Below are 26432 nucleotides of genomic sequence, written 5' to 3'. Positions count from 1 at the left end.
TTATATTTTGATGACATAAAAATGTTCGTTCGCTTTAAGGTTATGTCGAGCGGGTTTATTTTAGAGATATAAATAAATTTAACACCTTTTTGGGCACTTTCAGGTCGAGTAAAAAATATATGAATAGAAAGTAATAAAATAAAACGTGAATAAAGGCGTATTTGCAGTGACACCCCCAAGAAAAGGTGGCACTCTGCTTGCTGTATTAATTTTTTTTGTTGATAAAACACGTAAATATAATGATACAATTAAAAGAGACGGACAATAAATAAGACCGCGAGCGCATGATCTGCACCTACACTCTTAAAAATGAACTTCACCGCATAGCACGCTCCTGGCCAACCATAGCCTCGAATGATATCGTTATCTGCCCTGGGGGCTTAATCGCTTCATCGTCGTTACGGTCGTTACAAGGTAACGAGTGGCGGGAAATTCAAAAAGCCGGGCGGGAAATTTAAAAAGGTGGGCACGTGATAAAACACGTGCACGGCGCTCTTCGCGCGATACGTGAAGGCCGTGGTATACGTCACGCGCAATGTGTCACGTGCCCACCTTTTTGAATTTCCCGCCACTCGTTAGCTTGTAACGACCGTAACGACGATGAAGCGATTAAGCCCCCTGATTTGTTTAAAACGAGAGGCGTACGCCTTTTTTGTGACAATTATGAACAGCATAAGTGTGACAAAAAAGGCGTACGCCTCCCGTTTTCAACAAATCAAGGCAGATAATGATATCATTCGAGATTGTGGGTGGCCAGGAGCGTGCCATGCGGTGAAGTTCACTTTTAAGAGTGTATGCCAGTGCAACGCTGTATAGCGTTGGATGAGGCAATTAAATAGCCGGTAAATAGCAGCATAGCTGGTGGTGAGCGCGAGTGCGAAGCAGACACTGGCCGCTGATCAGTGGTCAATCGTCCAACCGAGGTTGTCGTGAGGCGACGATGTCTGTCAACAGACGACGATGTCAGCCGAGTCTCAGACGCGCTCCGCGGCGCTGTCGTCTGCACGGGCCATGCCTTCGGGCGTTAGGGTTCAGTCTGACGAGGGCTGCACATACGATGCTTTACGATTGCGTCGAGAAGTATCATTGGGGAGTAGCTAGCGTGTTCGCGCCTCTGTCGCGCTACCCACTTGCACTGTGTGTTGCTCCGTTCACGAGGCTTTCTGTGGAGTAGAGGGCATTTCGAAACACGAGCATTTTTCGCGAGCAACTCTTCCTGAATCATGTTGCATGTCTATGAACGAAGTGAATGCAGTTTACTAGGTGAGCTACTATAGGGGCAGCTTAGATATGTGGATAGCTCACAATCGTGCCAGGGGGCTTAATCGCTTCATCGTCGTTACGGTCGTTACAAGCTAACGAGTGGCGGGAAATTCAAAAAGGTGGGCACGTGACACTTCGCGCGTGACATGTACCACGGCCTTCACGTATCGCACGAAGAGCTTCGTGCACGTGTTTTATCACGTGCCCACCTTTTTAAATTTCCCGCCCGCCTTTTTGAATTTCCCGCCACTCGTTAGCTTGTAACGACCGTAACGACGATGAAGCGATTAAGCCCCCTGCTTAGATATGTGTCATCTATAGATATGTTGGGTATATGGTGGAAAGATAAATCGGGGAGTGTGCCGCGTTCACGTAGTTAGAAGACGAAATAAGAAACAAAGGGACGAAAGAAGGCGGTAGACCTGAGGATTCCAGAAATCCCAATTCATCGTCAAGTCCACCAACTTCGCGTCTGTACAAAAACGCACTACTGCCTGCAGCACTAGTAGATCTGCGATCAGCGATCCGCAGTTGTTTTTCCGCGGTACGAGCCTTGTTAATTGTGATTTCTAGTACATCGTACGCTGTCGCCTTTGCGTACGTAAGAGGTAGCGTGTTAGATCTGTGCACTGCGCAAAGCTCTGTTTATGTCTTCTTGCGCGTGCGCAGAAACACCAACAAAATGCACTAAAACCCGCTAATGTCCGGTGAGGTGAGATGTACAGAAGAAAACTATGGAGATGTTTGGTTCCTACAACCGAGGCTACTCCAAACCGCTGTGAAGGATGAATGCATCCGTTCTTGTATATACACATCTGGGCGTGTGAAAGAGTGAAAGGAATTGAAAAAAAAAAACATTACATTATATGTGTAAGGATCCGTGATGTTCATGAAAATTTCAGCGAGGCTCTGGTCGCCCGCCGCCTTAACTTCGCCGGCCCCACTCCTACCGGCTTGTCTGGCTTTTTCGACTATGCAATATTTCGTGCATGTCTCTACTTTCTGCCTGCTCCAATATCTTATGGGCCGTAAATAAAAGGGAACGAAAGCTAAGAGCCAGACGCAACTTCATTTACAGTAGGAAACAGTTTGTTCTTTTATACGGGCATAAATGGAAAATGAAAAGGGCGAAAATATTTTCATGGAGCATGTTTTTCTGATATCCACTTGATACGACATGAGCCTCACTTTTTAATTTTAAAACAAAAACTATTTAATTTCGAGAACATGCGCACAAAACTTGTAAAAAGGTGCTCGCAAAAAAGCTGCTCGATTGAAGCCTTCCTGCATTCAAGGATTGGGAATTAAGACGCGTACAAAAATAATACTCTTCTTTCCTAAATACTGCGACGTAAAGTGCAATGCGTGGGTGATGTAATCAACCTCGTGTATCAGAGTATTACGACCCATTTAGATACACATTTTCTTTTAAGTTACGAAAATTACGATTGCCACTGAATCGCAAAACAAGAAAAGAAAGTATTGGATCATCTTAAATTGCTTCACGCATGCGCTTGGAATAACATTCGACGTGATTTCCCCAAAACGCCTTTTCCTTCGCAAAAATACACAAAATACGTACCGCGCATTATCCAATCCCAAAGGAAGCGAGCAGTAATCGTAAATGCGAGCACCACTACTTGCATTCTCTCTAGCACTAGCCCTCGCCATTTCACCATAGGAGGAGCAGTTAGGAGGAGCATCCTCTTAAGAATGCGAATCAAACCCTAACCTCAACCAAATCCCACTTAACCGCAGAAACAACACACGTACGCGCCATTCCTTCTTAACAAGAACACGGCCCTCTTTAAAGCACGAGGGGCTCAGAAGGAAGCCTCGTCCCAACCATTCTCCAGACGCCAGACGCATTTCGCCTTAACTCTCATCATGCTGCCCTATCCTTTAAACTTGCGAGTACTCGCTGCCTCAGTCGCTCGTGTAAGCCGCGCTCGGCACGAAAATATCGGACACTTCCAGTAGGGGACGCGAATTTATGATCCCACATTCGAGGCACAACAGCTGCGCTTTCGGAAACGCGCGGATTCGTAAGATGGGGCTAACGCGAAATACTTTTTCTTTGCGGATGCTTTGTCTGGAATTACACGAGGCAGCTTTCTCGTTGCATCTGCCGGGACTTTCTCTGTGTTGGTGGCAATTAGTGCGGTTTTAGGCGGGAATTTGCTCGGGTAAGATATTTACCGTTAGTTATCACGTAAAGAAGTTAACTTAATAGAGTCTAGGCAGGCGAACCGTGTTGGCTGGCAATCGCGCACGACCTCCTCCTGCACGCTGGAGGTTGGATATGTATGAAGTGTGCTAATTGCTTAGTGCGCGAGTATGAGATGCGACTGTCTTGGCTCTTGGGCTCTTCGCAATGGTAGGTATGTATGTGGGCAGGCACGCGTTATGCTTTATTTTCAGTAAAACTGTTCCTGTGACATTTTGATGACTGCGTGACTCTTTGAATGCGGGTGACTAGGCCACCAGAAAGGGACTTAAGTTACGGGGCTGACGCTGAGTTGCGGTGTTGTGACGCACTGGATATTACTATACTGGGTATATTATATATTGGGTAGTACAACAACATCAATGATAACATGACACGACGGACAGCTTCTTTCTGACATACTGAGCTGATCTTGATTCTGTAATTTGTTACCACAGAACTTCTTGTTACCACAGAATGTTTATGTCTACGCCTTCTATATTTGTGTCGACAAGTAAAATTACTAGTTTTGTATTACACGTATTATACGATTTTGTTGTGTTGTGTTCTGGTTTACTGAACAGAGTAGGTTAACGTTGACAATCATGTTATGTGTACTGCAATATGCCATTATCACGAATAGCGTAACCGCTTCGCACGAAATGGAAAGTATAGGGAATAATTTTCTTAGGTAACGTGAAAAATGTTAAAACAAGTAAAGCGTCGAGTTTGCTTTGTACAATGCATAGATTATTCGAAACTAAATTGGTGTATACTATGCGAGGAAGAAGAAAAATCAACGATTCCGCGTCTTCCAAAAGTGCGAACTTTTTACAGCCTATTTAAGAAAACTTCATGCCGAGAACTTAAACGTCAGTGCCGCCTGTAACGAAAACAACATCTGAAGTAGAGCCAGGGCACACTCCGTAAACGACCGTTCTAGCATGAGTCATATCATTCTTTTTCTTCTTCTTTTTTTCCCCCTCTGACATTTACCAGGCAAAGGAGCAAAACCTGCGAGCAGAGCATCTTCGAAACCGAAGGGAGAAAAACAACGCTTTCACGAGGATTTCACATTTCAGCCTCGTGCCTTTGCACTCAAACAAAGAAACTGGACATCTCAAAATGCAGAGACGACGCGCACTTGCATAACTCATAGCGGCGCAAATCCTCTGCTGCTGTCGTCTCTCCGAGAGACATCCTTCGTGTGCGGATTTCTAGCCTTTCTTCTTCTGGTAATGTCGCCGAATAAAGAATAAACTGCTCATCGCGACGGCATGACAAAGCTTCTCGGTTGCCATGGTAATAGATCCTGTCTCGGCAGCCAGAGGAGCTCGCGTTACACCTTGACTGCAATGACGAAAGAGGTAAAGATAGCAGCGGCATAACACACGAGTGACAGCCGCTGGTTTTTGGTAGGTAAGATTGAGTGCTGAGCACCGCCATCGTTATCGCTATGATAAGCAATAATGGTTCTGAGATGGAAGTGCATGTGGGTAAATACGTGTGAAGTCTTACTCGGTTCAATGTGACTTTTTTTTTTTCAACGGGGAACGGTAGGCGAGATATTACACGGCCACCGGGCATTAACCAAAGAAATGAAAGCCAACATCTCTCGCATCTAAGAAATTGGCCTTGGTGGGTCATCTGCACTCTTAAAAAAAAAAGGTGCACAGTAACTCCCTTTTGGGGAGTAAACCCTAGCCACACATATCACTCCTACTTTACTCCTACTACTTTTCTTTTGGAGAGTACAATTACTCTGAAAAAGGACTTCAGGGAGTGAGGAGACCCTTTAACTCCCTGCTGGAAAGTAATTGTACACTCCAAAGGGAGTGATATATGTGGCAAGGAAAAGGAGTTAAAGTACACCCTTTTTTTAATGTGTGGTAGCGTGTCTGTCTATTCATCTCAAGGCTACAGGTGCGAGCCCGGCCGAAAACGCTTGTAACTTCGTGAGAGGACACAAATTGCCTAGACACGGCGTCTTCCGCGAGGGACGTTAAATATGGTGTGCCATATTGAGTGTTAGTTGAGTCAACTGAGTGTTAGTTGAGGTTGTTGAGTGTGTAGTGAGTGTGCCAGCCTATGAGTGTTTTTGTGAGTTTTGCTGTTCGACTGGTTGCGTGTTCTATTACAACTCAGTGTGTGTTTGTAATTGTTTCCTGTCGGAATCACCACCACCATCATCATCGCCATGATCATCCTCTTTATTGGCTTCATCATACCAGAAATGTTCCACCAAGGTAACTGGTGCAAGTGATGTGAAGCTGCGGACCTCACGATAGTGAAGCCAAAATCTCCATTTTATTTTTTTACTTAAAATCAATATCAATCAATCAATGGTGAAATGAGTGTACTGAATTTGTCTTCGGGGCCAGTTAAAGTCCCTCAGTTCGGCAAAATTAATCGGTAGACCCTTAACTGTGACGTCATAGCTGTCTCGCAACGTACAGCCACGAATTATACTTATGTCTCAACTAAGAATACACAGGATATGCTCAATCAACGTCGACGTAATCATTTCGAATGACCTGAAGCTGTAGAAACGTACTTCTGATGGGCAAAGGCTCACTGCTAGTTTGTGAGTTTGTTCTTGCATTACCTGCTGCATAAACTCAATGCTGTATCTTCTCCCATATGGTTTCGTTCGTGTAATAAAATAAACATTGTATTGTACTCCGTCACTGCCGCTCGAGAGGGACTCTATTATGACTTCGCTAATTAATCGTGAATCATTAATGACGGTCGTATAATTCTGCATTAATCGCAATGCGCATATCGCGCGAGGAAATAGTTCACGTCGAATGATGAAATGGAAGTCACTGAGAAGGTTAGCCAGCTGTAGGACTCGAACCCACATGTCGAAGCCGTTTGAGGCTTTGTATGTATTTGTCCTTTCAATGTGTTCCAGCCTCAGAACATCAATTGTCTCATGTTCAACAGACGCCGCTTGCGTCGACCCTGTCGTATAAATTTGTGTGTGTCGTATGAAAGAGTGAAAGGGGGATGAGTGAGGGAGTGGTTGGTTTGTCCTTTCAGATGACGCGCCCTTGGAAGTCGCTGGGTAGGTATGTTAGCTGTACGGCTGTATAATTTGTTGGTCAGATTCGAGCTCATATGGACGCTCGAACTTGTGGTTTGTCTTCTGCTGAGCTTGTATATTTGTGTGTACTTGTGTTTGTGTGTACTTTTTGTGTGTAGCGTGTGTGTGTGTAGCTTGTATATTTGTGTGTAGCTGAACTATAGTTCATCTCAGCCTCTAAAGGGACTTGTATAGTTGTAGATAATTCATTTTCATATGTAAAATGGACGTCAAAAATAATCATTCTTATATTTGTATTCTGTATTGAATTGTGTTTTGTGTTTGTGTCTACATGGCTCAATAAAAAGCTGCGTGAAAAAAAAAGTTAGCTTAGCTCAATTGGTAGAGCCCTGGACCGGTAATCCAGATGATGTGGGTTCGAGTACTATAGGTGGCTAACCTTTTCTGTGACTTGCATCTTTCATCATTAATTTCTTAGGCATTTGAGGCTGTGTATGTATTGGTCCTTTCTATGTGTTCCAGTCTCAGAACATCAATTGTCTCACAGTTCGCGTGTATATTCTTTGTGTTCGTTCTTCTTGTTTAGAGTAAACCAATACGTTCTGCATCTTCTCGCGCTCTTCCTACGCCTCATCTTTTGCTGGAGCAAGGAATAAATTATCTGTGTTTGCGATTGCGGCTCGTTGGTGTTGGAATGCTATTTGACATCCCGGGAGTTCCTCTTTGTGTTAGGAAGTTTAGGCTTGGTACCAGTTCGAGAATTCATCAGCGTTTTAGAGTATGCTTCCTAAGGAGCTCTGGGCCGTAATTGAAATTGAGGGATCGTCACCGCGCATGCGCAGAAACATATACATGTTTTTTGGGTTTTAGAGGTGCACAAACTCCCCTCAAATTGAACTCGCGTCATCGTCGCGCGGCGCGCAAGATGTTACGAGAGATCTAGAGCCACTGAAAAGAAATAAAAGAAACATCATCCAGATTTTTATTTAAAAAAAAGCCAAACATTAACCATTTTCCACTCAAAACTGAATGATAATGAACCGTTTTTAACGGTATGTACACGATATCAGACACCAAAAAGGGTAGCTGTACAGTTAAAACGCGCTGTTTAGCTAAGACGACTGCAAGAAGTATCTCACGATAAATTCATCTTTCAGAAGACAGAACCAAACACAGAGAGTGAAAGGATGAAAGCTACCCAAAGAGACGAGAGAGAAGATACAACATTCACAGGGTGCAGGCAAGGTAAGAGTACATCAATAGCGGTGTATGCAGTGGGCCACAAGGGAAGGAAAGTCAGCGGCCTGGAACGGCGCTGGAGAGTCGAGCGAGCTCAGTCAGAAGGCTGAACGCTTGGCGGCATTCGTATAACCCCTTCCTCTCGCGGAAGAACGATATCAAAGGCGATACAAGGGATGTTGGCCGCAGTTCCATTTCACGAAGTGTGAATGTTTGTGCGCGCATGCGTGAATATAGCTGCGTGCGACGGTAATCTACTTTGTGGTGTTCGGCGCCGCGGGCGGACCGGAGGGCTGCACCTTCAGAGGCATTCTCAGTCTATATAGCCTGTATAGTTTTGTGCGTTACGTATGCTATGAAAATAAAATGAGTACGCTATCGATGAAAAATGAGATAGCGCACGGAATTGACAACCCGTGGTGTCCTGATCGTGCCCATGTATATTACGGACCGTCCGTCTCTTTTCTATACAATCTAATCAAATCAGAACATTTCTAGAGTGTGGTGCTAACAATACAGTGTCTCAAAGGCACGCTATGCTATGGAAAGACAGATTTTGTCTAAATATACGTAGAGTGCATCGTAAAATGCGGAGTAATTATGTCTTTTAAATTCGCAAACCCAACGGTAAGGATGACTATTGCAGATTTGAAATTGTCAGTGGAAACCACTTAAAACACCTGTTAACTGCTCCGTTAAAATCATGTCAGCTTAATTGGCATGGCCTGAACTGTCGATGACATGGCCTGATGTCTGAGTACGATGACTAGATTGAGGAATGCCGAAGGGCTTGGCCTCCCCTATCCCCCCCCCCCGTCGCCCATTCCTTCCTTTCCTGCTGTCCTCATCTGTACGCTGCTCATAGCCACAGTTGCTTCGCGGCGCTAACACGAAATTAAAAAAACTTGGCCTCTCCTGCCATGAGGAGATCTGCCATTCTGTAGCAGCGCAACTTTTCGTCTGCTATAGTGATGCCAATATGTTTTTCAAGTGTAAAGTTATTATCGCACTAGTCGTCTACTTCCCCGCAGTATAAATACACGTTATGTGGGGCCTAAAAATGTGTCATTCGCTTATCTTACTTTATAATGTAAGGGGTCACAGAAGATGAGTTTATAAGAGTAACGTAATTTATCGCAGAAACTTTCCTCAGCTCTAACCGAATGCTCCAACATGACCGCGGTGGCGCCTCCTGTAAAGGGTGCTTTGGCTGTCCGACACAAAAGTAATGAGGCAAAGCCACCTTGAAGTTCTCCTTTGCCTCGCGGGACAAACACACAAACTAAGACTAAATGGCGGCAGCATCTCTGGGAGAAGCAGCAACTTTCGTACTTACACACGAGGCGAATATAGGTCGATCGGAGAAGAAGCACGAAAGCCATCTGAGCCTTCGGTGCAATCCTGCGGATCATTCTATTGCTTGGCTCGGCATGCCTTGGACTAAAAGGTTTCGGCATCGTAAAGGCGGTCAGCGCGAAAAGCAAAACAAGAATCACCCTAAGTGGGACTACAGGGGGTTATTGGGGCCACTGTTGTGTTTGTGTGACTTCGAAGGCATGATTTATGGATCTCCCCCTGTGAGCTACCGAAGCAGGTATCGCGATAGATGGCTCTTGAGCACTCCGAGATAAGTGTTTGAAAGGAGACCAGGCCGAATGTTCCTCATACGTGACTTAACCGCTCAAACATGTTCTGCAGACGCTAAGGGAGAAAAAAAAAAGTGTTGTGCCAGCATTCACGGTTACGTGAAGACTGCCTAGTCCGAGACATTGCGTGCTGACGTTTGATCACAAGGAATATATTCTCTGTTGAGCTCGTAGAAATGGAGGGCTCTTTTTGTGGACGGTGTACAGGTGGAAAAGGTTTAAGAATGGACTGCGAAATTGTTGTGCGTCTTGTCAGTGCAGTAAGTAACTTTACCTGCATTTGTTTCCCTCCCGCTTTTTTTTTTCTCTCTATCATATCACTATCGTGATATTCTTTCCTTTGTTTTGTACAGTATATCGTCTCATTCCATCTTATAACTTATGTGCTGCGCGTAATCTATGTATTGTAGTTTTGTTGCTGATATTTCATTGCGTGTACTGCGTGGTATACTTGTCTGTAAATATGTAAGTACGTATACGTGTTATGTTTGTAATGTACCTCCGTTAGTATCCCACTGTATATGTATTATATATATATGTCTGCACATAATTATTTGTGCGTTTATGTCTGTATTGTATCCACTGAGAGTTATGTGTATTGTGTGCGCCAATACCATGGCCTTTGCGGCCGTTCTTGGGCACTAATAAAATTATTATTATTATTAAAATTATTATTATTATTATTATCACCATCATGTGGTGGTGATGATGATGATGATGATGATGATAATGATGTGGGACTGCTGTTTGGGTTCGACCCGATGATACTGGCAAACAGTGAACAGTCGTTGATGCATAACGCTCGAGAATAGATCTCCTTTTTACAAAACTTAATTATACTATTAAATATACTGTAAAGTATGTATAACTATCTCTATGAAAATATAAATGTAAATCAAAGGGTGATATTAAACGGTAGGAACAACCTATTTATTTACACATGGTAAACATATAAATGTAAAGAAATAAGTTGCTCCTCCCTTGTAATATCACTCTTTGATTACTCACCACCGGCAACTTGACATGGCCTATTTTTTCGCCTTCGTATCTAGATATAAATTGAAAAGTTTGGTTTATCTTTAGGCATGTTGCCAGACGCGTTTAAATACGGTAGTTTTACCAGGCCAGTTTCGATTCTGATCTCTGCGCACCCGCACTTCGCCCCCATTGTAACTTCTTCCTTCACTCTCCACACAGCTGTTACAGACGGACATATAGAGCTGTCGACGTTGGTCGACCCTATAGCGTTACTGCTTTAACTCTATAATATGTAAACTTCTTTTATACTTCTATAAACTTCTATAAACGAGACTTCTTATCAAGGCAGTCAACCTTTTCGGTTAAATATTGTCTGCTTCGTACGTGTCCTGCTTTAGTAGCGGTATGCTTCCGTGATAACGCCGGTATACAAACAAACGTGCTTCGAAAACAGGTACTCTCCTACCGAACTTCTTACATGGTACTCCTCGCATCAGTGCCCACACTATAATATTCCGTTAGAGACCTACTTCTACATACGGTCCACATGAATACGGCTAAACAGACACATGAACGCCCACCTAACTCACAAGGGCTGAAAGCCATTTCGGAGCCACTGAAGCCATTTTCAATCACACACCAACCTATCAACGAGTTACCCAATATATTTTAAACTCGCGCGAACCGAAGCCACTGAAGACATTCTACCCACGCTCTTCTAACTTAAGTCGGAAGAAAGTGTTCCACGCGAATAGGGTAGACGCGCAGGACTCAATTAGTTTATGAGCTCATTAAATTTTGCTCACTGCAAACCATCGGTGCCGTGGAATCCAGCAGCCATTAGCGCCGGCATACTTTGTTCTCTCGTCAAGCACTGAGAAAACGATTAGCTGTTAGCAAAGGAAAGCTCGCCGGTATTCCGCTGGATGGAATAATTGAAAGCCAGAAATCGGCGCAGTATCTAGACATTTTCTCAGACAGCTGAATTCGCGATGAATTTGCTGGCTATACGATCGATACGGAACAAATCGAATACGACAACTGGCCCTGACGTGCGACGCTCGTGCCTTCTTTGAGATTATGAAAAGCGGCGCTGTCCGACACAACGGATGAAAGGTTGGCTACGCAAATGCGGCGGTCGATATGGTGTTGCGTGTGTGCGGCCATACGACTTGTTGGGGGCTTCAAATTCAATGGTCCTGCATCAAGCGCGCATGTATCGATTCTTGGCTCGGCGATCAGGTGTGCGGCGGGAAAGAGGAGAGGTCTTCGGAGCGCTTAGGAACATCCACCGTCAAGCAGTCAACAATAGTACAGGTAGAGGTACTGCGGGGCGGAGCGATAAAAGCTCGTAGCGTTCAGTGATGGTGAAGATTGTTTGTGATAAAGGTGACACGAGGTGTATGATTTACCGTGGAAAATGGGAGAATCGACTGAGAGTCGAACGGTAAAGCTGCAATAGAGCAGTGGCGCACTTGTGCGCGAGAGTGTGGCGTGAGATTTTCAGGTGACGGTATAAGATGAGGTGTACTTTGTAAACGACACTTCGCCGCGTAGCACGCTGCGCGCCAACCTTTGCCACGAATGATTTGCCACAAAAAGCCCCCCCCCCTCCCTCCCTCTCTCTCTCTCTCCCTATCTCTTTTCCTCTCTTCGAGTCAGGAGCGCTAAACCTATCATTTATGACAATGCGTGGACAACGTGCTACGCGATGATGTGCTGCGTTTAGAGTGTGAGTAAAATGTGGATAAGGAAACAAGTGTTTTCTCTTCTTCTTCTTCTTCTTTTTTTTCTACCGTGGTCTTATTTTGTGAATGTGCAACGCATTATTTTTCGGGAACGTGCTACGAGGCCGGATAGTTTCCACTTTGCTTCACCGAGACCCCTAAGCATTAGAACTTGGTGTCCGCCTTAATGTCTAGAAACATTTGACTAGAGCGTGGAGCGTCCGTTGCTGGCCCTACAATTTTGACCACGCTGCGAAACATCCCATGCCATCGTCATCATATATTTATTGTTTGTTGTTAATCGCAAGCCACCGTGTGAAAACTTTCAACTGTTCCTTTAAACAATATCAAACGGGTATCAGAGACAAGGCATGCAGTTCGCCCCCACGCACTCAATCAAAACTCTCGTCCCAACAACATGAGGCACCCCTGCCCGGTGGAAATAAATTGTTTTCGTACACTAGAAGCGATGTTTCCGGCCACAAAGCAAAATTATCTGTTGCGTCTCTACCCGAGTTATTCCCACGCATATCACTGTCATCCGCAGCATCAAGGAAGTAGAACAATCGTTATTGGTATTACTACACGATATCCTGAATCCAAGAGGCATCCCTTTCTGTCCCAGATTGGGTTAGAGGTATATCTCGTTGCAACGCGATTGGGTGAACGCTGTCGGAAGCGGAGAAAACACATCAAACCGAATCCAATTCGACGGGGACTGTAAAGGCTCATAGTGATCTGTATCTATCGCTATACTTGATCATGGAGATAGAAGGCATAAACACTTCCCACTTTCCCACACTTTTCGGCTAGAATAAGCCGAAAAACTACATTGAAAAATGTCAATCGAACATTTGTGCTTTCGTGCTGTTTATGTTTCGCTGCGGGAAGATTTCTGTATTCCTTCTTCTTTCATGTATATTTTTCAGAAATGTGTGCGGAATTTTTTACTTCTACACACACGCAGTAAAGATGATGATGATGCTGATGATGATGCGGGACTGTTGTTCGCTTCCTTCAAATTTCTCCATATAACCGCAGCAACAGCACATACTTTTGCAGTTTCTGGTATATTGTAGCAGCGATGAATTCGCAACATCCATTCTTCCATTCGTTGGTGGTGCCAATGTTCTTTTTTTTTTCTCTTCTTTTTCAATCATTCCATTCTAACCGGTGGTCAATATTTGTCTTTCGTTTTAGGCCAGAAGTATGCTCACGGCCCCAAGAAGCACTTTGACGGCGTCCATTTCGACTGCGATAAAGGCGATAAATGTGACTGCGTCGGACACTTAGTAATTTACGTTAAAAACTGCACTCCGTAGGTTTCCTAAGTCAGCACCCTGCGGAAACCATATACTTTAACCAGCAACAACCTTGACTGCAGTTTCCAATTTCCTACAGGCAGTTGCAGAAACTCCTTTCTGTAACTCAGAACCCCTTTACACTCTCAATTTCAGTCGTCTGTTTTCTGCTGAACTCAGTAAAGTGGCCAATCATGCTTCTTCTCTTTCTCGCACGATTTGAAAGCGGGCCAACAATGCCGCTTCCATAACAAGAGCCACAGAACGTGAGATGCATTACAGAGGCGCGTAATAAGTTTATGGGGAAATGGTTGCAACTTGTGGTGCTGGCGTCAGCTGGGATGTAGCACAAAAAGGACGCCACAACGATATATATATATATATTTCACAGAAACCCAATTGACGCAGAAAGGCCTTTAAGCGGGCCTCCCTCATTTGCACTTCTTCGCAACAATTTGGTTCAACGCACAACTGTTTCCGTCTCAAGCTGAACACGCATCCTTTGCGCTTGTCTACTATTTATGGTACACCGTCTGGAGTTGTAGGCATGTCCTTAGCCTGGCAGTTGGTATCAAAACATAAATAAAAGCTGTTTTCCGCAGCAACGCGCATATCATGCAATTCAGAAGCTATTCTAGCTCTGTTTTAACAAGAGACAGGGGGAAATGTAATTGTTTTATTTTATTATTTTATTTTATTTTAGGATGTATTATGTGGTTGGTTGCACCAGGGCGACCTACGTTTCCATTTTTTTCTTTCTACTTCTATTACGTTCTATTCTGTAGTTATTTTTTCTTCTTCTGAGCAGGTTTTGCATTCCGGTTCGTCCAGGTGCATAAGACAAACCGAAATTGGTGCGACGTGATCGAACCGAGGGCAAAAGTTTTCTAATATACCTCACAGAACAAGAACTGAATACGTACAATGGACACTGCTGTCCTAAGGATACAAGCTGTCTCCAAGCTAAACTAACGGACTAAACTAAACTGAACTTGCTTATCCCTCAGATATTGTGTTGACATTTCACATTGGCGTTTGTTTGAGAGCTTTTACCTTTGCTTTACTTTACAAGTTAATCCTGTTTCAACAGCAGTTCTACGTTTAACAATTAAACTAGTACCAACGGCAGTACTACAGTATGTATGTATGCATGTATTTGTCATTTCTATGTTGTTCCAGCCTCAGAACATCAGTTCTCTCAAGTACTACAGTACCTGTATTTATACGCACACACATTTATTCACTTTCTGGCTCTGTAAAGAAAAAGAAAAAGAGAAATAGTCAACGGCATCCAGTATATTTCAAATAGAAAGAAGTCGGTTGAGAGCAATTAAATTTTAATGGGACGGGACCTGCAGAAGGCTGCACTTCTTCAGGTCTGACATCAAGCTACAAACAACAACAATATAATATAAGGCATGTTGTAGGGTATAGTCTTAGGGCCTGACTTTTTCGGGTTTTATTTTTGGCCAAATTCGGGGGGTAAATATCGGGTGATATTTTTCATTTGAAAATCCGGGTGTATTCGGGTTAAATCCCGTTACGGCATATTCTGTCGTCAGGAATTCGGGTGTATTCGGGTGATTTTTTTTAAATAAAAATTTGTCTTAACATGGAACTAGTGTTTAGCAATGTTATCAAACTTTATTTGAATGCACGCTTATGAGTGTGCCACGCGACCCGGATGTTTTCGGGTAGATTCGGGTTAAACCCGAATTTTACAGATTTCGTTCGGGGGGTAAATATCGGGCGGATACGGGTTTAACCCTAAAAAGTCAGGCCCTAGAAAGCGAGGGTTGATACATGTCTTATATATTGTGGATGTTTGTAGCTCGATGTCAGACCCGAAGTAGTACAGCCTTCTGCAAGTCTCGTTGCATTAAAATTTAGATGCTCTCAACAGTCTTCTCTCTGTTGTGAACATCTATCGCTGGATACTTGCACACTGCACTTCTGCGTACAACGATATTTCAAGTACAAAAATTAATCAGGCCATCACCATTATCCTTAGTATTCGTAACGACGACGAGGCCGTACAAGGAGAAGGACAAACGTTTGGATGAATGGCTCAGAAGGCGAGCGGCTCAGCTTCGCTAATTGGAGCAAACGATCCGGAATCGGATCCATCCCATCAGATTTGCTCTCTCCTGGCTGGACGCAATTTCTGCCTCATAATTAATTCCATTTAGAGAAACTCATTAAAGCTCCGCGATAGGGCGCAACTAGCCATGAAAGTCAGCCATTCGTCCTTCACAGAAAGACCAATACCCATTATTAATGACTGCGAGACTCGTTATGCGAAAACTGTGGGCCATCCATTGTTACCGAGGATATTGAACGCGTAGGTCAATTGTCCATGACGTTGTACTCCTGCATAGGACGATCTAAACGTGGACGTGAGCTCGATAATGTTACTTTCACGGAAAAATATCAACTATGCTTCAAATGTCGCCGTAGCCACGTCGCTATCAGAGAGTAATTATGCAACATTAGTGATGTCACCCGCACATTAGAAAGCGCTCCTACCTAGCACTATTAAAAATGAACTTCACCGCATACCACGCTTCTAACCAGCCATCATCTCGAATGATATCGTTATCTGCCCCGATTTGTTGAAAACGGGGGGGGGGACGCCTTTTTGTGACAATTATGAACAGCACAAGTGTCACAAAAAAGGCGTACGCCTCCCGTTTTCAACAAATCGGGGCAGATAACGATATCACTCGAGATGGTGGTTGGATATGAGCGTGCTCTGCGGTGAAGTTCATTTTTAAGAGTATAATGCAGCTAGATCGATATGCGTGACTTGTGCAGTTTTGTGTTTTGTGTAGTCAGTTTGTGCCACATTATATTGGAATTTATCGAACGCGTACTTCACAAGCTTACCTGGTCATATTAAATATCCTGAAGAGATCGATATGTTCATGGTGTGAACTTGCAATTTGCTATGAACTTGTATACTCGTGCGTTACGGGGTAGTGTTTCCGCAATGAAGACTATATTGGGATTGGATTTGTAGTCGGCACGTATAGAAGAAATTGGCGACTTAAACGTTTATACAGTATTTACCATAACCAAACTTCTGAAAATATTACTATAATCAACTAGAACACAAATATAAAGAAAAAACACTGAAGACGACCGCAGATTTATTATAGTGCAAGCTTTCAGACGGAGTCCGTCCTTCATCAGGTGCGATACATTTGACAGGTGGTACAGATCTATCTGTGCGCAGTATCTGTACAACCTGTCAAATGTATCGCACCTGATGCTACTTAATTCTAGCACGAAGACCTAGAAGGGCAGTCAAGACCGAAGAACACAAAGACAAAAACACTGAAGGCGATCATAGATTCATTATGGCAAAAGCTTTCGAACGGAGTCCGTCCTGGAATAGATCACATGAGAAAAAAAAAGATTCTGAATACAAGGACGAATGCTTTAAATATTATTTCTTTCCGTGGACAATATCACAATAAAACTGTTCATATATTGTTCAAGTCTTCGAACCATCACTTGTCCTATGCCAAGCTGTGCACTAGTGATGTCTAATGTTTGCTACCGTATTTATGTGGGGTATCTAGTTGTATGTGCTTGAATGATTTTTGCTAATTAATGATGAACCCACTACAGTAATAACTAACCACCATACAGGTATGATAATAATAAAATAAATAAGTAATCTGACGAGAAATAGCTGATGAAGATATCCGTTTGTGTTGCCTTACCCAAAATATTTCTGTGACATTGTGTGGCGCATACACACACACGCACATATATGGGATGATGATGTGGTGGGTCATTCTCCGCCGACATGGCAGTACACTGCCCCATTGCGCTTGCGGAAGGGATGAGCAAGTGATGATGATGGAAAGGTGTTCTATTAGAGTTCGTCGAGCAACAGCTCGTAGGCCTTGCATCAGATGTGAGGGGTCCGACCATGGCCCGAGAATTTTGGCTAAGTCGAACTGGCGTTGATCGACGCGTTGGAGAGCAGTTTCCATGAAGGCGCGCTCGCGATCGTACGGTCCGCAGACCAGGAGGACGTGATTGAGGTCCCCGCGCACGCCACACGTGGAACAGAGGCTGGACGCGCCGACACCGAAGAGGTATTTGAAAGCCGGTGTAAAAGCCACATTAAGTCTCATGCGGTGGAAGACTGTGGTAAAGGAACGCGGCATTCGGCGGGGTAGAGTAAGGGACATTGGTGGGGTCAACGGAGTAAAGCAGACAGTGGGTGGTGATGTCACGTTGCCATTGAGACTGCATCATGGGGCCAGTGAGGCTTGAGATGAGGTAACGGCGATCCCCCCCGAGACGAGATGATGGGGACACGCCGCATGTTGCTTTTAAGGCTATGGAAATACGGCCCAGGGAATGTTTTATCACTAACTATGGATATCCGTTCTGGAGATGATGTGATGTGATCAAGACAGGATGTGGATTTCGATAGAAGCAATACGTTGTTTAGGCGCTATGTTGTTTAAGAAAGGTGTTCATCTGTTGTGCTGATAATGGAACACGAAATTCGTTATGCCTAGAGGCAGGAAATATTCAAACAACTTAGGGAAAAGAGGTGCTCAAGCCAGGAATCGAAAGTGGGTCCTCTGATCCCCAGTCAGATATGCTAACCGCTACACCACACAAACACGCCTTTTCCTTTGAGCTAGAATGCCTCAAGTAAGGGGGGAGGGGGGCAACCAACCACGCCATTCCCATTCTCCCTCACATCTTTCTCACTCACTCTCTCATTCGATTCCTGCCGTCAGCACCTCTTTTCCCTGAGCTGTTTGAACTCGTTAATTTCTGGGCGTTTGAGGCTTACGTGTCCGTCTCGTCCCTACTTGTAGTCTGCCTCGGCCAATTCCCGTTGTTTAGGCAGCCAAATATGTCCAGTTTTAAGCCGTCAAATGCCGCTAGAATGGGATCTCGCATCGTATTGTATCATGCCTTCCGCGATGGGCACGCAGGCGCGACGTACGCATTTGCACATGCACAATTATACAACTAAGAATGTAATGCACAAAGAAATACTTTATGTTTTCAATAGTGTGTAACATCGAATAAAAAAAAAAACGTCTTCCCCTATATGCCATTCGACATATTTCGTAAACACGAGTTGGTCCGCATCCACGTTGAATCACGTAAAAATGCTCGCACACCACGATGTGTGAGTTATCCCCCTATTGTAAAAAAAGATCCCACGCACACTGAGGGGTCTTTCGCGACTGAATCGCGCACACAATACACTAGAATGCATTCTGCGTTAAGCAGATTTGGCCGGGATGACCATAAGAGCTCCGTAATTTTTTCTTCGTGCGCGCTACAAAAGCGGTCTCGAGAGGCGCCAGTGCCACGCTGAAAGGATTTCCCATATATTCTTTCAGCCCGCGAATATATTCTGTGCATGTGCTCAGAGTTCCTTGGTGTCTCGTACTTACCGTGCGGTCCCCCAGCTGTCTAATCCTGCAGTGTAGGAAGGCGGATTTTCCGAGCTGAGCGGTGACGTTCCGCTCTGTGCTGTTGTCGAACGAGGGCCTGAAGTGTGGATCATCCCAGTAATTCTTTGGCCGCGATGGAGGCTCTGCCTGAGCGCTAGCTGCGTAGCTGCGTTCCGTCCTCGTAAGCAGAGACGTAGACTCTGACGAAGACCACGCTGTCCCACTCTCACCCACATCTGTGTGAGAGAGAAAGAAAGTATTATTGGCAAGAAGCCAAACACAGTCGCAGTAGTAGTAGCTGCGGCCAGCGAGGCAGAGAATGACACCACCACAATGCCTATTTGCATATTGCGATCGGAATTATAGAAACAGATTAGAATAATAGAACACCATCGAGATGGGAGGCACCATTCTCAGTCTGACTGGTCGTACACTCTTAAAAATGAACTTCACCGCATAGCACGCTCCCAGCCAGTAATCATCTCGAATGATATCGTAATCTGCCCTGATTTGTTGAAAATGGGAGGCGTACGCCTTTTTGGTGACACTTATGCTGTTCATAACTGTCACAGAAAAGGCGTACGCCTCCCGTTTTCAACAAATCAGGGCATGTAACGATATCTTTCGAGATGATGGTTGGCTAGGAGCGTGGTATGCGGTGAAGTTCATTTTTAAGAGTGTATCTAAAACGAATGAAATCGCTGAAATTGAGATGCCGCCCGCCTCGATGACATTCGCAGCGTGAATGCGAGTTCCAATTTTTTTTACCACATAATCTTTTGGTCGTTTTTCTTTTTTTTTTTCATGTTCAGGGTTGCTGCTACTGAAGGAATTGTGGTCCAAATTCCTTCCACCTAGTTTGGAAACCGCGGAACGAGCTCTAGAACTCCTTGCTTGGCGGCGAAAAGGTGTAGTATATTGATGATCCCGAGGCAATTTTTCGATGCGATTGACGACAGAAAGGGCTGCAGTTGCAAAATTTAAATTGTACTCCTCTCTATCTAAACGAAATCACTTCGCGTTTGCCAGCGAATTCAATCGGCAATATTTTTTTCGTCCGGAAGTGGCTATAGCTATCCCAGTTGTCGGCAGCATGTGGACTTAATAGCTGAAACAGAATCCATCTTGTTTATGTGTGCAATGCATTGCACGTGTTTGATTCTTTGATGCATGCGAACGACTAAAATCATGACTATTGCATTGGTACACTAAGCAGGTCGACGCAAAAGTACGAAAGAATGTGTTTAAAATGAAATAGGATCACTTAATTAAAAATGAATTATTTAGAAACACTTTCATTGACTGCTTATTGCCCTTTGTCAATAGAAATTCTGTCAAAATATAGCAAGTAACATGTCAATTGACTTTAGGTCGCAACTGCGAATAGGAATTCTGTCAAAATAATATCAATAACATGTCAATTGACTTTAAGGGGCCACTATCATTTAGAAGTCAACGAAGGTTGAAAGTCAATACGGTCAATATGAAACCAATTAATTGTCAATTAGAAGTCAATTTTCATTTTTCATTTTTCTAAGGCGTATGACAAGCAGAAGAAAACGAGAAATAATTTCTTTTATGTTCAGTTGAACCTCAGCACATGGTACGTGACACTGCACGCGAGCTGGCCCCTAAACTCTGCCTTCCGCTTTATATGCTCGGAAAACTGCGACCAAACAACTCGTACCGGCGCACTAACAATTCATCGGAGAAAGAGTGTGATTGTCCCTCTGTACGTTCAACTCTCATTAGTGACAGCGGGCGCAGGAACTCGAGCAATGCGAGGAATTGGCTATTGGCTGGAACATCTGCAGGGAGACGGGGAGAAGTCCACTGCATACCAGAGGATCTCGCGTCTTCAAGCTCGTAACTGGTTAATATACGGGCAATTGAACGTCAATGCACATTGTTCGCTTCATTGAGAGGCTTTCTTCGCAGTCTTCGGCATCCAATACGACCCTGTTAGTTTTACGACATCGGCTTCTGTGAAGGAACTGGGAGTGCTCAAAATTCGGAACACGTTCATCCGAGAAAATACAACGTTTACTTTTATGTAGTAATAGCTGGTAGTTAGTCAGTATTATAAGTTTAGTGATTTAGTATTTACGTAAACTCTAAAAAACGGAACTTCACCGCATCTCTTTTCAAATCAGAAGCGATAACCCTATCATTCTTGGCAATGGTTGGAGCACAGCGTGCTATGCGGTGAAGTTCTGTTTTTAGAGTGTGTAATTAGTTTTTAATTCTCAGAACCGACCATTATCTTTTAACTTGTATAATAAACTACTATCGCTAGTTGCTTTCATGTAACTTCCGTTTTCAACTCACCTATTCATTACTCTGTTGTAATAGGTCAGTATACATTGTCGACAATCTTAATCTTAGTATATATTATAGTATATTAGCATAGTATATCAAAAGGACCCCAGGTGGTCTAAATTATCCGCAGTCCTACCCTGCGGCACGTGCGACATGTCGCCGTATTATGGGCAGACAAACCTTACGTGTAACGTCTCAGTACCATTATTATTATTATTATTATTATTATTATTATTATAGTGTATATTATTTTGTATTCATAATGATAACGAGTTGGGTTGCTGACCCACGAATTTCTTCTCTCTCTCATTAACGATTACGTCCTCGTGAAAACCTCATTGAAATAAACATTAATCAAACTTACGATTCAAAGATATTCCGAATGAATGAATGAATGTAAAAAGAAAAACCTGAAGATGTCGGTTCCGGAAATGGAAACCCGGCGGCTCCATAACATGTAATGCTGTCTGCTCGGCTTGGTGTTTGAAGGAGAAATTAGAGAAAAATTGGAATGTGAACAACATATAAATTCCGTCGAGCAACAAACTCATTGATCTACAAGCACACGCATTTTTCTGCACGTATTTATTATTTGTCTTTAGAGAGCGCACCCTTTGCGAGTAGAATCGTCTGAAATTGCTTAAGACATCGCTCATGAGTATAGTTATAGCGTTTTCATGTCAATCATCATCATTAAAATAAAGCTTTTATGTTACCCGTATGGCACATATCAAAATCTAGGAACTCCCAAAAATTTCACACTGGCATTACAACTTTGGAAGAAACCGGAAAATGGCAGAGACAGAATGATTGTGAGTTGCTGGGAGTTGCTGCCACATCCCCCTTACAGTTCAGACCTCGCCCCCAGCGATTTCCATCTCTTCGGTCCATTGAAGGCCTTGGGGGCCGGGCCGCCACTTCAGCTGCGACGACGAGGTCAAGAATGCGGTCCGATCATGGCTGCTACGCGCCGGTAAGGATTTCTACGCTGCTGGCATCCAAGCCCCTTGTGAAACGCTGGGACAAGTGCATTAGTGCCAGCTGGAGATTACATTGAAAAATAAAAATAATTTCTCGCCTGTAAGTTCATTTTACTTTTGCGAAAAATGAAAAGTCCCGGTTTGACTTGAACACCCCTCGTACTACCAGCGTCCCACTACTGTCATTACACTCTTAGAAATGAACTTCACCGAATAGCACGCTCCTAGCCAACCATCATCTCGAATGATATCGTTATCTGCCCTGATTTGTTGAAAGCGGGAGGCGTACGCCTTTTTTGTGACAATTATGAACAGCATAAGTGTCACAAAAAGGCGTACGCCTCAACAACGCCGTTTTCGCCGCCGTTAGTTTCGTACACTCTTAAAAATGAACGTCACCGCATAGCACGCTCATAGCCAACCACCATCTCGTATGATAGCGTTATCTGCCCCGATTTGTTGAAAACGGGAGGCGTACGCCTTTTTTGTGACACATGCTGTTCATAATTGTCAGAAAAAGGCGTCCGCCCCCCGTTTTCAACAAATCAGGGCAGATAACGATATCATTCGAGATGATGGCTGGTTAGAAGCGTGCTATGCGGTGAAGTTCATTTTTAAGAGTGTACGATAGTTTCAGGTACACGCAATAACGAATAGAAAGAAAAAAAAACGAAACGTCAGTTGGGTGTACTGAGCAAAGAAATGCGGGCGCATTGGATCCGCGTGAAACAACAGAATAGAATAGAAGCAGAAAGAAAAAAATGGAAACGTTAGGTCGCACTGGAACAGTCCAAAACGTATTGCGCCACCGAACGAGGAAACCGTGTTTTCTCAAATTTCTTGGAATAATTGCTACTTCTGTGAAGACTTCGAAGCTCTGGAGGTTGATTCGTTTTTCTTCTCATTATCACAGACTAATGAAGCAAGCACTTTAACCAAGTGAGGCACTTCCTCTGTATCCCGTAACAGAGATCCCGATTAGACTAATCGGGATCTTTGTTACGGGATACCCAGGAAGCACACGACTAGGTTAAAATCCTCGCTTCATTAGTGTGTGATAATGAGAAGAAAAGCGAATCAACCTCCAGAGCTTCGAAGTCTTCACAGAAGTAGCAATTATCCCAATAAATCTGAGAAAGCACAGCTTCCTTGTCCGGAGGCGCAATACGTTTGTACTGTTCCACGCGCATCCAATGAACCGCAGAGCAATTGGGAAATTGCTTTCTCAGTAAACCGAGTTGAGGTTTCGTTAGTTTTTTATTCGTTATTATGTGGACGCTAATCTATCGCATGATCTTGTAAATAATTTATAAAAATAAAGTTGTTTTTTTGTTGTATTTTTCTTGCGATACCTTACCTTACCCCACCACGTCAAAGAGAAGAGAGAGTTTATCAGCTTCGTTAGAAATGCTTATTCGTGGAACGAACGTATCAGATGAGCAGCGTAAAGAAAGCGATTATTTAAAAAAATATCAAAAGGAAAAAAAAAACGTCTTACCGGCACTAATAGTAATAGAGGATTATAAGACGGAAACATTCGACTAATTTCCCCTTCTTTATAATTCACCGTCTTGCACTAACACCACAGCGGCCTCTGTACTGCGTCGGATTGAGGCTTATGTATAAGAAGTAATTGAAGGAAAACGACGAAGCGAGTCTCTGGGATTTTGACATTACGACAACGCAAGAAGATTAGATTGGAGTAAGGCCTAGTAGTTCCAATTCTCCGAAAATCGACGCTCCCGTCTTGTAGATTTGTCTCCAGTACGACAAACAACAGCCGGAAATAAGAAAAGACAAATGCTGAAGATCTGCCATGTTCGAACACGAACTTACGAATCGCTCGTTTATTATTATTTTTTTTTTCCAGCTCTTCCGGTCCCAAGAGGATACCAGATCCTCTCTGCCCTTTCGGTTCCTCTGTCACAAGCTCCTTTTTTTCACTCTGTTTCGGTTTTAATTTCGATGCCGAAGGAAAAGAGGAGGCAGACACGATTTTCGCTGACGTGTCCTTGTACTGGGGATCGAAGTACACCGTTCGGTTGTCTGGCTGTTGCAGTTTCGCTTACTTCTGCTGTTGTCGCACCGTGTGTGTTTCTTTTTTATTTTATCTATTTTTTATTGTAGGGAGGGAGAGAGAGCTGAGTTGATTTCCTTTCTGCGGATTTAGCGGCGGCTCCGTGGGATTAGTTGGCGTCGCTCACGCGCGAATTCTGCGGACGTCAGCCCAGATTGGTTGGCAGAGCGGAAGAAATTCGTCCAAGTAAGGTTACCCTGTATCTGTCTTGTATGTTCGACCGATTTGCTGTGGTCTAGTGTGATACTCTGCGACGGTAATCAAGAAAGTGAAGAAGACAGACAGGTTTGGGTGATTTAATTTTCAACGCATTGTATACCATATTACACGCGGTCAAAGACTTTTCTACTTCCTTGAGTGGTAACGAACTCACTATTTAGCGTTACCTAACGCACATCATAGCTGAGAACATATAGAAAGTAAAAAGTGTGCCTTTTTATCGCACTAAATTTTACAAAAATGTGAGCTTTGTGGTTATGTGAGCCATACATATATTTCAGTCCATGTTCATATAGTGCTGTTATTACAACTTCATTATACAAACACGAAATTAAGGACGACGGAGCGACATGGAGTTATCGACCCACTTACACGCGTTTTAAACAGTTCAAAAGGGACATTCCGAACAGCGGGTGGCAGGGAAAGGACACGGTTGTGAAAACGACGTTTTTTTTTTCCTTTACGCCAACACACCACCTTGCCTAATGCAGGGTATCCTACGCCTATGCGACACGTGCCTATGTTGGGCATCCTTTGTGTATCACTTTTTTCAATTAAGAGCTAGATGTCGCTACTTATTACCCTTCCGTTGTTGTTCTACATACATGCCCCAGCTGACGTTTAATATGAAGCAGCCGCTAGTGAAAGACGCTCGTCGTGCTATATTCCTTCGCTGTCTCGGCACAAAGTACAACGAAGGCGCTACTACAAGGTCACACTAGCGAGTGTAGCGCAGATTAAAATTTAAACATCTCATCACGCGTGTTATTCACCTCTGTCCTGTTTCTACACTCTTAAAAATGAACTTCATCGCATAGCACGCTCCTAGCCAACCATAATCTCGAATGATATCGTTATCTGTCCTGATTTGTTGAAAACGGGAGGCGTACGCCTTCTTTGTGACAATTATGAACAGCATAAGTGTCACAAAAATGGCGTACGCCTCCCGTTTTCAACAAGTCAGGGCACATAACGGTATCATTCGGGATGATTGTTGGCTAGAAGCGTGCGATGCGGTGAAGCTCATTTTTAAGAGTGTACCTTTTTATCTTTTTCTTTGTTTATTTTTTGTAGCACATCCGTCTTTATTCCCCGCATACTCAACAAAATTAAACAATGTACCTTTCTGTATGATGCGTTTATGAAAAATACAAGCATAAAGTCGTTTTCGCACGTATAACTCCAAGCAATGCCTCAACCAACCACGTTGCTTTTCTATCACCCCTTCAAGGCGAAGAACAAAGACGTCCTCTTGGAACCACTCCACCCAACTCATTTCCGTCATCTTCAGAAACTAAATTAAGAAACGCATCAGGACACTGAATCACTTCAGCAACAAAGAATGAAAAAAGGCAGCAACACCCTGGATCAAAGTAACACCTGATGTACAAAAATACCACCGGCATGGCTGCAAAAAGAAGAAATAAAAATGCTTTCAGGGCGTACACGCATGCGCGCACAGCTTCCAAAAGATAAAAAAAAAGGGGGAGAGAGAGAGTTCGATTAGAGAACACCTTTCGTGCTGAAGCATACCTCAAGAGGTCATTGAGAGTGAACGCAGCGCCTCCTTTAGCGATATCAAAGCGGGTGGAGTTCTCAGGCCTGACTAGGCCGCATAAGACCAAAACTAAGTATACCATAATAGAGAGAACAAAGACTTTTGTCTATCGCTTTGTTTTCTCCACCACCCACCAAATCTCTACAACGAGGGCTAAGATCCTTCCCTTTCCCAGTCGGCGACGAGAAGAGGAGGAGGAGGAGGGGGGGGGGGCGTATTATGAGAAAGTTTGGAGCCCGTCCGTCACTCGGCGATAGCCTATCATTTCGCCGAGGCTTCTCTTTCATTCAGAGAAGGCGATAATAGACGATGAATTTTTTGCCTCTCCACACACTTTCGTGTGTCCCATTTTCGTTTTACTTATAGCTATTTTTCCGTTGCATCGGCGCTGGCCTCAAATTCAACGGTCAGAGACGACGAGATGTCGGATAG

General features: G+C 43.8%; 1 protein-coding gene and 1 long non-coding RNA gene across 2 annotated transcripts in view; one reads left to right on the top strand and one right to left on the bottom strand.

Moving 5' to 3' along the window:
- LOC135389005 (hemicentin-2-like) overlaps positions 1-26432 on the bottom strand; it is a 217837-nt gene that overhangs the window by 22255 nt on the left and 169150 nt on the right. Inside the window, exon 2 of the mRNA XM_064618911.1 lies at positions 18848-19083. Coding sequence (XP_064474981.1) covers positions 18848-19083 — 236 coding nt within the window. The remainder of the gene's footprint in view (positions 1-18847; positions 19084-26432) is intronic.
- On the top strand, positions 3375-14513 carry LOC135389008 (uncharacterized). The gene is made up of 3 exons (XR_010421558.1): positions 3375-3640; positions 7673-7760; positions 13306-14513. It is a non-coding gene; the product is annotated as an uncharacterized LOC135389008 (long non-coding RNA).

The sequence above is a fragment of the Ornithodoros turicata genome, chromosome 3 (genome assembly GCF_037126465.1).
Source record: "Ornithodoros turicata isolate Travis chromosome 3, ASM3712646v1, whole genome shotgun sequence".
In the NCBI taxonomy this organism is placed as follows: domain Eukaryota; kingdom Metazoa; phylum Arthropoda; class Arachnida; order Ixodida; family Argasidae; genus Ornithodoros; species Ornithodoros turicata.
Note: the sequence above shows the minus strand (reverse complement) of the source record. Positions and strands in the feature narration are given on the sequence as shown.